This window comes from Gekko japonicus, unplaced genomic scaffold (assembly GCF_001447785.1).
Source record: "Gekko japonicus isolate JY-2015 unplaced genomic scaffold, Gekko_japonicus_V1.1 scaffold3512, whole genome shotgun sequence".
Taxonomy (NCBI): domain Eukaryota; kingdom Metazoa; phylum Chordata; class Lepidosauria; order Squamata; family Gekkonidae; genus Gekko; species Gekko japonicus.
Genome location: NW_015174945.1, coordinates 71,090 through 82,933, shown reverse-complemented (window position 1 = coordinate 82,933; position 11,844 = coordinate 71,090). Strand labels below are relative to the sequence as shown.

The 11,844-nt window shown below is 49.8% G+C and overlaps 1 protein-coding gene across 1 annotated transcript in view; it reads right to left on the bottom strand.

The window, feature by feature from the left end:
* Nucleotides 1-9,522: 9,522 nt before the first annotated feature.
* Nucleotides 9,523-11,844, bottom strand: part of ATP6V0C (ATPase, H+ transporting, lysosomal 16kDa, V0 subunit c) — a 28,953-nt gene continuing 26,631 nt past the window's right edge. The window contains exon 3 of the mRNA XM_015425114.1: nucleotides 9,523-10,371. Coding sequence (XP_015280600.1) covers nucleotides 10,167-10,371 — 205 coding nt within the window. The 3' untranslated portion in view covers nucleotides 9,523-10,166. The remainder of the gene's footprint in view (nucleotides 10,372-11,844) is intronic.

The window sequence follows — 11,844 nt, the reverse complement described above, 5'->3', positions numbered from 1 at the left end:
CAAAGCAAAACGTGTGCTTGATGGCAGAGAGATGTGACTCGAAGCAAACCCAGGCGGCTCTCGCGTGACCACATTTTGCCTCCCCGCTCCCCTGGTGTGGAGCAGTGCATGTGATTGTGAAGGGCCTGGTGCATACAATATACCAGTGATAGCGAACCTTTTAGAGACCGAGTGCCCAAACTGTGACCCAAAACCCACGTATTTATCGCAAAGTGCCAACACGGCAATTTAACCTGAATGCTGAGGTTTTACTTTAGAAAAAACAACTCATCCATTAACTTAAGATGATCCAAGCAAAGTAAGGAAAACAATCCCAAATGCTTTCATTTACTTAAAATTATTTGGCACAGAATTCGACACTTTAATGATGGTCTGGGCCTGGCTGGGGCGATGGCATGCGTGCCCCCACTTCTTCCGATTAATCCCCGATTGCACGTGGCCTGGATCTGCCCAGCAGGACGCTGTTTGCCTACCCCAACAAATGTGCAGGAGGGGTCTTAGCAAGCGGGGGGGGTCTACACAGAAGATCCCCTCTGTAGGGGTGGAGAAAGGGAACAGGGACATAGCAATTATGGCTGGTGTTGGAGGAGCAGGCAGGCAGGCAGGCGAATGACAATAGCAGGCGTGATCAACATGGGTCACCGTGTTCATCTTTATTTATTTATGTGATCAAATTTATACCCCGCCCTCCCTGCCGAGGCGGGCTCAGGACAGCTTATGGCATACATTAAAAACAACATATACAAAAGAACATCAGTTTAAGAACATTAAAAACAACATATACAAAAGAACATCAGTTTAAGAATGCAATATAAAAGCATCATTAAAGTAAAAGTAAAGGTTCCCTTGCTCGAAAGCCAGTCGAATCCGACTCTAGGGCTCATCTCTGTTTCAAAGCCGAAGAGCCAGCGCTGTCCGAAGACGTTTCCGTGGTCATGTGGCCGGCATGACTAAACACCAAGGTGCACGGAACGCTGTTACCTTCCCACTGAAGTGGTCCCTATTTATCTACTTGCAATTTCTTGCTTTCGAACTGCTAGGTTAGCAGGAGCTGGAACTAGAGACGGGAGCTCACTCCATCATGTGGCACCCGGGTCTCGAACTGCTGAACTACTGACCTTCCACAGCCTGCAGTTCAGCGTCTTAACCACTTGAGCCACCGCAGCTCCTGGATGACCTTGAGCAAGCCATAATTCTACCACAGCTGTTCTCTCAAGGACAGTTCTGGAAAGAGCTCTCTCAGCCCCACCCACCTCACAGGGTGTCTGTTGTGGGGAGGGGAAGGAAAAGGAGTTTGTAAGCTGCTCTGAGACTCTGAGTGAAGGGCGGGGTATAAAGCCAATCTCCTCGTCTTCTACTACTACTACTTTAGGAAAGGTGCACACATTCACTCAGTCTCTGCACTCCGTCTTAAAAGATGGCCAGTCATTTCCCCACCTCTGCCATGACCTTACTCTGGGTACCTTTAGGAAAGGTGCTCCTATTAACTCTGTCTCTGCCCTCCCTCCAGGCCTGCAAATGGAATGTAATATGGTAATATAGCTTTGGACTATGTTAATAGAGATGGTTAATGGAAAAAATGTTGAATGGAATAATGTTATGTCATGCTAAAAACTATTTCTTTTGAGGGATGCGTCTCTTAGAACGCTTTTTGCTGCCTGGAACAAAATGGAATCTCAGTGCACAGGAACAGACTACCTGGGAATACCAGTGGCTGGAGACAAGTACCTGGGGAAGGCTGTAACCTTCATTCCCCACTTGGTGAATTCACTGAAGCAGCTGCTGGAAACAGAGTCTGGTCCCATGAGGCGGAAAGAACAGCTAAAAGGGCAGGGAAAATTATCCAGGCCCATGAAGCACCTGACCGATCTTCCAAGCTCTTTGCAGGTTGTTGCTGAAGAACCCGAGTTCCATGAAAAGGCTATGAGCCAGAGTGAAAACACTCACAGCAGTTTCTGGGCAAAGACAAGGGGATCAGGTGTGGATGTTTGATCGATGGTCCTGACCAAATACAGGTGAAATGGTAGAGAGAAGAAGAAGAGGAAGAGATTGGATTTATACCCCGCCCTTCACTACCCGAAGGAGTCTCAGAGCAGCTTACAAACTCCTTCCCCTTCCCCTCCCCATAACAGAGACCCTGTGAGGTAGGTGGGGCTGAGAGAGCTCTGAGAGAACTCCCCTTGAGAGAACAGCTCTGAAGGAACTTATGACTGACCCAAGGTCACACCAGCAGCTACAAGTGGAGGAGCATGGAATCAAACCTGGTTCTCCCAGATTAGAGTCCGCGCTCCTAAACACAACACCAAACCGGCTAGAGAGATGGTAGGACATTAAAGAAATGGGTCCGGCTGCCACTCGGTCTCTAGGGGCATTGTAAGCAATGTGCTGGGGGTGGGTGGGTCAAAGGTAATGTGAGGAGGGAGATCACCAAGTGCCAAGCTCATCTATGGCCATTTTCTTGGAAACGGAAGCTGTCAGGAAGTTTATAAACAGTTTTCCATGCTAACTAGCACTAGGCTGGTGGTTATTGTGAATGGGGTGGAAAGGAGATTCACTTCTTTCTATTTTGCCTCACGGATACCCTGCCAAAGTTGCTTCTCCCGTTTTATCCTCACAACCACCCCTGTGTAAGGCTTCAGCAAGCTTCCATGGCAGGGAGGGATCTGAACCTGGGTCTCTCGAAACCTCGCCTGACACTCTGACCACCAGGGCTTTTTTTGCAGAAAAAGCCCAGCAGGAACTCATTAGCATAATAGGCCATACCCAACAGCAGGAGCTCATTAGCATATTAGGCCACACCCCTGACAGCACAGCTTATTAGCACATTAGGCCGCACCCCCATGTTACCAGAAGTGTGGTCATCCAGCCACACCCACCTTTTGCTTCTTATTCTGTTTACCTTGTTTGTTGTCAAAACCCAGGGCTTTTTTTGTAGCAGAAACTCCTTTGCATGTTAGGCCACACACCCCTAATGTAGCCAATCCTAATCAGTTCCTGCTGTTGGGTGTGGCCTATTATGCTAATGAGTTCCTTCTGGGTGTGGTCAACTTGGAAGCCAGCCGGAACTCCGTTCCTGCGCGTTCCTGCCCCAAAATAGCCCTGCCGACCACTATAGCAAAGTGGCTCTCGCGTACATCTCTCTCAAGGACATGGTGAGTGCACGCACATCACGACTGAAAATGTTTCTGTTCCCCCCGTGGGGCCCATGTCAGATGAGCAGATGCCCAAAATGCCCAGCTAAAGCATTGCCCACCTAGTTCAACACTTTCTGCACTGGCTGGCAGCTGTTCTCCAGGGTCGCAGGCAGAGAAATGTCTTTCCTCACCTTTCAGCTGGAAAGACGCCATGGGCTTGAACCTGGGACTTTCTCCCTGCATGGAATAAGCTTGACCCCAGAGCCTTTGTTCCTCCAGTCGTCTCCCCCCCCCTCCCCAGCCAGGCCACTAGAATTGTGGGAAAACGGTAGTGTCGAATGGAATGCCATTATTTGATTGCTCTGTGTCAGCTAAGCTGCCAATAGTATGGTGTATGTTTTCCTTTCATGTGCATTCTTTCCCTTGCGCTTAATTGCCTCTTCGCTGCAACGCATATCTCTCAAGGCCACTGGAGGAGTTGCTGTGTCCCTACGCAGAAAGAGTTGTGGGAAGCTTCTTACCTGTTTTGCTTTTGCAGCCGTTAGTTCTCAGCTTAATGCCCGCGCGTGGGAATCCATGTAATTGGGTACTACGTGGGGTGTGTGTGTATACGAATGCCCTATAACCTATTATGCGCATAGATCACCCGCCATTCCTAACAGTGTTCCTGTTACTGCATCTATGGCTTTTCAATGAAAGTAAAACCTTCCTGGAAGCGTGTACTTCGTTGTTTTGCTGTGGATCCAGACACTCTGCAGCAATGAATGGCACCATTCCCGAGAGTGTAGTTTGCGGATCCATTCCACCAGCAGCCGAACCTGCCTCCTCGCTTCGATGAATTTTGTCCCGAAGAAATGGGTACTTTGCAGAACCAAGCCTGTGTCTAATCATATAGCCCCCCACCCCACCCCAGTCACGCTACAGCCCAACCAAGATCCCATCAGGTTTCTGTTGATCTCTTAAGAAATCTGGAGGTATCATTTAGGGGCTGATCCCAGCTCAGAGAACACAGCCCCTCCCCTGGAAGTAGGACTGGACCCAAACCACCAATTACTGCTCTTTCAGGGAAGGGCTGAGCCCAGCGCAGACCGGCCCTGTGTCTTTTGTTTCTGGGAAAAGCCACCCAGAGCCAGAAAGAGCAAGCGCACGAAGGCTATTCGTCCCAGAGAGAACAGTTATCTGCTCCACCAGCCTTTGATGCCAGGCCACTTCGCAAAGCACCTGGGTGGACTATTAATGGACAGTTCTCCTTGGCGTCTCTCCTTTTGTCTGTCTGTTCCACCCCCGCTCCCTCCCTCTGCAGGGCTGACTCACTTCTGCAGTGCACACGGTTTAGATGTGAAATCCGAACGAGGCGATGTTACTTGACACAGCAGTGTATCTGTCACGTGCCTCCTTTCGGTAATTAGGGCCGGCCCTGATATCCTGCAGCACCCCGACTCCCACCCTAGGGACATCCATACAAGTAATTCCTCGGCCAAGGAGGGGGGGCGATGCTCTCAGATCCGGCCAATGTCTCGGAGGCTGCAACATGAAGGGGGTGGGGGGAGTGGAATGACTCACAGAAGTTCTCAATGGCTCAAATCGCCAGAGACGTCTGCTGAGCTAACGCAGGAAAGCCTCGATCCGCTTCACCGGCTGCGCTGAGGAAGCCCAAAAGGGAGGGAAGAGCGCAGGAGAACTGCAGTCTTACTCCCAGCTCTCGCCTCGAACGCTGCTTTCTCTGAGTCAGTGCCGGATTTACGCATAAGCTAAATAAGCTACAGCTTAGGGCCTCGCAATCTGCTGGGGCCTCAAATAAAAACACAATATAAAAATGATTTCAAATATTAAAAGGGTGTATATATTTTAAATTTTTCTGAGACCAGCTGATGTAATTTAAAACAGTAGGGGGCCTCTGGGTTTTGTATAGCTTAGGGCCTCAGCAAATCTAAATCCAGCCCTGCTCTGAGTGCAGTGCAGCCTATGGCTTCGGCTCAGACAGCATCCTCTGCGCTTCTCATATCAAGAACAGCAGGCTGTCTTAACGGGCACATCCTTTGTCTCTTCTTCCCATCAACGCACAGAACCGTGCACGTCATGTACCCTTCACAACCAATTTATATTTATTTATTTATTTGAATTTGTATCCCACCCTCCCCGAAGGCTCAGGGCGGCTGCATATATATGTTTTGTACCCATGTTTCTCTCTAAAAAAGGAAAAGGTTTCCCTTGCTCGAAAGCCAGTCGAATCCGACTCTAGGGTTGCGGTGCTCATCTCCGTTTCCAAGCCGAAGAGCCAGCGCTGTCCGAAGACGTTTCCGTGGTCATGTGGCCGGCATGACTAGACACCAAGGCGCACGGAACGCTGTTACCTATTGGTCCCTATTTATCTACTTGCAATTTCTTGCTTTCGAACTGCTACCCAACTGCAAATCACTACAGGAGGGAGAAACCTGCCTTCCCTTTTTTTGTACTGGGTCCTGAAGGTTTCTATCAACCTGGCTGCCGAACAGAGACATTTGCCACAGAAGCAGCTGGAGTGGCCCAGTTGTGCCTAGGATGAAAATTGAAGGGTGCCGCATTTTGTTGGAATGTGTTCAGGGACTGGGGGGGGGGGGGGGGGGGGGAACTGTGTTCCACTGTGCAATTTCTCCCAGGAAGGCCAATCACACAGCCTTTGCTCAGCTTGGTAACTCCATGGGCCAGTGTGACACAGGGGCTAGTCTTAGGATTAGGATACAGCAGAGCCAGGTTCAAACACACACACACCCTCACACACACACAAAGCTTGCTGGGTGACTTCGAGTCAAGGACGTACTCACTCAACCTCACCTACCAGATGGGGCTGTGGTGAAATGCAAACGGGGGAAGGATGGACCCCACCTTGAGCTGCTTTGTAAAAAGGGTGGGATACTAATGCTTTAGGAGCTGCGGTGGCTCAAGTGGTTAAGATGCTGAACGGCAGGCTGTGGAAGGTCAGTAGTTCAGCAGTTCGGGACCCGAGTGTGCCGCATGACGGAGTGAGCTCCCCTCTCTAGTTCCAGCTCCTGCCAACCTAGCAGTTCGAAAGCAAGAAATTGCAACTAGATAAATAGGTACCACTTCGGTGGGAAGGGAACAGCGTTCCGCGCGCCTTGGTGTTTAGTCATGCCGGCCACATGACCACGGAAACGTCTTCGGACAGCGCTGGCTCTTCGGCTTTGAAACGGAGATGAGCACCGCAACCCTAGAGTCGGATTCGACTGGCTTTCGAGCAAGGGAACCTTCACCTTTACAAACGCTTTAGCCAGACAGGTATTGCGCACTCCCCACCCCACCCCAGTCTTTATAGCCAAGCCGAGCACGAGGGAAAAGGCTGTGCCAATAGAACCAAACCTGCTTCAGGCCACGTGGCTGCCTCCCCGAGAGAGGCCATGGGGTTTTACTATTAGAAAACACAGTAAGGTCTGTGAGACCCAGGGCCAAATCCCCTCTCTGTCCTGGATCACCTTGGGCCCATCACTGTGTCCCACCTGAACACCTGAGAGGTTGATTAGGAAGATGAAACGGACGACAGAATGATGCTGTAAGGCACCCTAACAAATAAAGAAAACAGGGTCAATGTGGGTGGGTTTTCCCATATGATGCTGTAAGGCACCCTAACAAATAAAAGAAAACAGGGTCAATGTGGGTGGGCTTTCCCATCAGACTCACTGGTAATCAGTGGTCACTGATATCCAACAATGGGAGCTTTGACTCTCCAAATCTTATATCCCCAAAATCTTTTTGCTCACTAAGGAGAGAGAAGAGATTGGATTTATACCCCACCCTTCACTACCCGAAGGAGTCTCAGTCCTTTCCCTTACCCTCCCCACAACAGACACCCTGTGAGGTAGGTGGGTCTGAGAGAGCTCTCTTGAAAACAGCGCTTGAGAGAACAGCTCTGAGAGAGCTTGTGACTGACCCAAGGTCACACCAGCAGGTGCAAGTGGAGGAGTGGGGAATCAAACCCAGTTCTCCCAGATTAGAGTCCATGCTCTTAACCACTACACCAAACTGGCATCAATGGACTCCAATCTAACTGGTAATCAGTGCGTCCCTTTTACTGCCTCCCAGCTTGTCAAAGGATAGTTCAGTCCCCTATTACTTGCCCCCTTTCAAGACACAAGCCCCCCCCCCGCAGATGTCTCAACCTCAACAGACTTTCTACTAGTTCAGAAGTACCTGTAACTCTGATAATAGTAGCACCACTCTTTTTCGATAAGACCTACACTCCCCACTGGGCCTCTCTTCCAACATAACAAGGATCAAGCTCTGAAATGCTTTTATTTAAAAGGTGAGCCTCAAAGACATGCTCCCCCCCCCCATGGCAGACTGGAATGTAGGATCCTGCTTGTGAATGTGTGTGTGTGACATGGCCGAACAATACAGCAACCGTCCATTTCCGGTTATCTTGAGAGCATCGCCCGCAGCTGTCTGGCTTCCCAGGTGCTTTGCACAAGGGCCAATTACCTCCCCACCACCACTCTGCCTGTGGCAGGGATAAGCATCTTCAGCATCTACAGTTCCTGTATGTGCAACTGGCCAATAGGGAGCTTGCTTAGAGAGAACATCACCAGAGAGTTCTGCCTTCCTTGGCTTGCTGGACTGCTCACAGAGGGTTGGGGCTCCGGTTACAGAAATCAAGGCCTGCAAAAGTAAATTCCCCGGCAGACCAGATAGTACGACCCCTTTCCTTCCAAAGGGTGTTTTCCCATCCCTCTTTCCCCTACAGCTACTGTCTCAGGCCCCAGGAGCCTACGGGGAACTGCAGCTTGTTCACCAGCCACAATCCTTCCTCAAGAGGCAGGGCCTAGCTCAGGCATCTATCCTCTCCAGCTCAGATTACCACGGCACTTTCATTAAGAAAGCAAGGGAGTTACTGCTGGGATACATTTACTGCTTGGAGAAACTTCAGGATGCCTGGGACAAATCTCAATAGCAGCTGTGCTTCCTTTTTCCAAATTAAGGAAACGAGCCTCACAATACCTTACTAGGACCACTACATGGCAAGTGTACACAGGAGAGGAAAAAATATATGTCTCAGGCAGCAAGACTAGATAATGACGGTTGGCAGGAGAGCCCTGCGTACCTTCAGACTTCTGGGGAGCAAACATGGCAGTCCTCTGCAGAAAACGATTAAGGCGGCTTGCATTTCTACGCAAAACCTTTGGCTATATTAACCATTGCTCCACAGGAAGCAGCTGGACTTGTCTTCTCGAACAGCAACAGGAAAATGCTGATCACCACTCTGGGTTCAGGAAGCAATTTTTCTCCAGGCCAGTTTGACTAGCCATCTTGGAGGTTTTTTGCCAACTTCTGGCCATGGAGCAGGGGTCACTGGAGGTGTGTGTAGGGGGAGGTATTTGTGAATTTCCTGCATTGTGGAGGTGGGTGGACTAGATGACCCTGGAGGTTCCTTCCAAGTCTAGGATTCTTAGAACAGCAACATCAGTTCCCGCAACTGCTGAAGAATACTTCACAAAGCACCGGTCATCCAAGACGCACCTGGCAGGCAGATCTTATCAGTGGAAGAGGAGTATTTCCTGCTCTGGAACTGTGTGACTACACCAGTCCGGTGCCCCTCTCCAACCTGCGTGTCCCCACAACCAGGAAGGCTGCTGTCCTTGCTCTTTTTAAAGTCCTGCCTGCAGCAGGCATTCTTCTAAGTTGTCCTAAGGGGAAGAAAGGGCAGAAACTTCACAGGCAATGGACACTGCCACAGGAAGTGGTGGCGGCTACAAGCATGGACGGCTTCAAAAGGGAATTAGATAAGCATATGGAGCAGAGGTCCATCAGTGGCTCTTAGCCACAAGGTATAGATAGGGGCTCTGGGGCAAGGGATGCTCTGTCTTCTTGGTGCTTCGGGGGGCCGGCCAACAGTGGGAGGGCTTCTAATGGTCTGGCCCCACTGGTGGACCTCCTGATGGCACCTGGTATTTCTGGCCACTGTGTGACAGTGGTGGACTAGATGGGCCTTTGGCCTGATCCAACATTGGCGTCTCTTATGTTCTTATGAATGTCGGGGACCTTTGTGTTCTAAGAGCAGGCGCCTGCACTCTCGCCGGCACACTACGAGACACAGACCTTCTGTGAGCAAAGGGGCTGAACGCAGCACCTGTGAGTCTAACACTAGCAGCTGCGTCAATTGCTGTGTGTTCTAAAAGAGCCTTCAGTGCTGAATAAGTTGTACAACGAGGACCAGGCAATTTAAATCCCCGTTACAGAAACCGGGTGCGTGGAAATGCCATTTCATACCGTTCACACAAGACGCGGCCCCTTTTACAATGATGTAGTGGAGGAAATTTTATTACCTGGAAACGTATAACTGCGGAACCCAACACTGGGTGCACAACTCGGATGCCGGAGCATACATTTTTTATTTTTATTTTTTCAACTACTGGGAACACAGGAGTGCCTCAGACAGTTTTGCTGTTATCTGTATAAACACGGAACAGTCTCACACTCCAATACCAGGACACGACAGCAATCTTGAGAATCAAGTTACACCCAAGGATTTTTTTTTTCTCTGCACTTAAACAATTAACCCCACAGTGTATTATCTACCTATATATGAGATTAATATAGAGAGCGCATGGGAAATTGGGAACTGTTGCTCCATTATGTATGAACATGTCAAGTCTTATAAATAAAACATCCAGTGAAGAGAGAGAGAGAGAGAGAGAATTACAGTTCTAGTTCATATTTATACATAAAGTACTCTAATGGCAAAATGGATGGAAAATTGCACATGAGCGCCCCTCGAGTCTCCTGCAGAAGGCTGGAGGGGAGCTCATCCGGGTGGGTGGGTTGGTTTTTAATATTGAAGTTACACACAGGACGGACGAGTCACTAACATACATTGCGCATTTACAAGAGGTCAACTACCAAACTGATGACGACGACTGTACACGTGGTGTGGAGAGAGAAAGAGACCCCTTTCATTCCGGAGCTGGGTTTTTCTTTTCCGATATTTTTCTTTTTTTACACGCATCTTATTCTGTGGCGCTGTTAAATTAATTTTTTTCTTTTTTACTTTGTGGAAAGAATAAGGGCAACGATGAGGCCGTAGAGACCCAAGACTTCGGCGAAAATCAGGATCAGGATCATGCCCACAAATAACCTGGGCTGCTGCGCCGTCCCCCGTACGCCTGCGTCGCCCACAATGCCGATGGCAAAGCCGGCGGCCAGACCGCTCAGGCCCACGCTCAGACCGGCACCCAGCTGAAGGAAGCTCCTGCAGGGCAGAGGACAAGGGAGAGGAAAGAGTTAACGATGGACACAGCCCAACTGTAACAGGTGGGCATGGCTCCTTCCTAGAACAGCTCCAGTGAGACCAGGCCTACGAACCTGGAATGACAGGCAAGGAGGAGAAACAGCAGCATGCAAGTGACCAGTTCCCAGGACACTGTGCAGAAAAGTTAATAACCAAACTGGAATCTTGAGGCTAATCAGACATATGACCAGTGTTCCCTCTAAGCTGAGTTAGTGTGAGCTTGCTCACAGTTTTTTAGCCTCCGGCTCACTAATTTTTGTCTCGGCTCAGGAAGGATGGCTCCAGAGCAAACTCATTTATGCAGGAGCCAAGTCGCTCGCTCACAACTTTAATGCCAGTAGCTCACAAAGTAGAATTTTTGCTCATGAGACTCCACAGCTTAGAGGGAACACTGCATATGACCTGCTGATGGACTACAGACGACTTCACCAGATGTTATGAGTGCATCTTCACTGTGCAGAGGTTACTGGGCAGGGTTCCCTCTAAGCTGAGTTAGTGTGAGCTAGCTCACAGTTTGTTAGCCTCTGGCTCACACATTTTTGTCATAGCTCAGGAAGGATGGCTCCAGAGCAAACTGATTGATGCAGCAGCCAAATCACTTGCTCACAACTTTGATGCCAGGAGCTCACAAAGTAGAACTTTTGCTCACAAGACTCCACAGCTTAGAGGGAAAATTGGTGGTGGGCACAACCCACCTCAAAATGGCTGCCACAGGAGGTGGAGCCAGCCACAAAACTGTTCCCACAGTTCACCTTCAGTCACACAGGGAAGATTCATGTGTTGCGGCGGCAGCTGCTGCAAAAGTAACATTTTTTTAAAAAAAATCCGCACAACCAATCAGAAGTCTGGCTGGGCAAAGGCTCTATCTGGCTCCACCCCCTTTCTAAAAGCATTTGGCAGGCACCACGTTGGGGACTGCTAGGTTGGGGACTGCGGGACTAGCGGGAGAGCAGGCCCTGTATGAAAGGAAAGGCAGGATAATGGCTGCCACAGGAGGTGGAGCCAGCCACAAAACTGTTCCCACAGTTCACCTTCAGTCACACAGGGAAGATTCATGTGTTGCGGCGGCAGCTGCTGCAAAAGTAACATTTTTTTAAAAAAAATCCGCTCTGGAGCCCTCCCTTCCTGAGTGAAGACAAAAATGTGTGAGCCGGAGGCTAAAAAACTGTGAGCTCGCTCACACTAACTCAGCTTAGAGGGAACACTGGGCAGGTTTCTGGGGTTACAGGAGAAGAAGTCAGGAGAGCTCCATCTCCACAAGCAGAAGACTTGTTGGGATTTAGCCCTTCAGCTGGAACTACAGCTGCTGGAGCGGTCATGGCTGGCTACATCCCTCCAGGGCCAGCAAGAGCAGCCCAAGTCACAGGCCAGCTACAACTTCTCATCAAAGTTTAAAAACCGGTTGGGTTTCAACCCGTTTTCAGGCTCACAGGG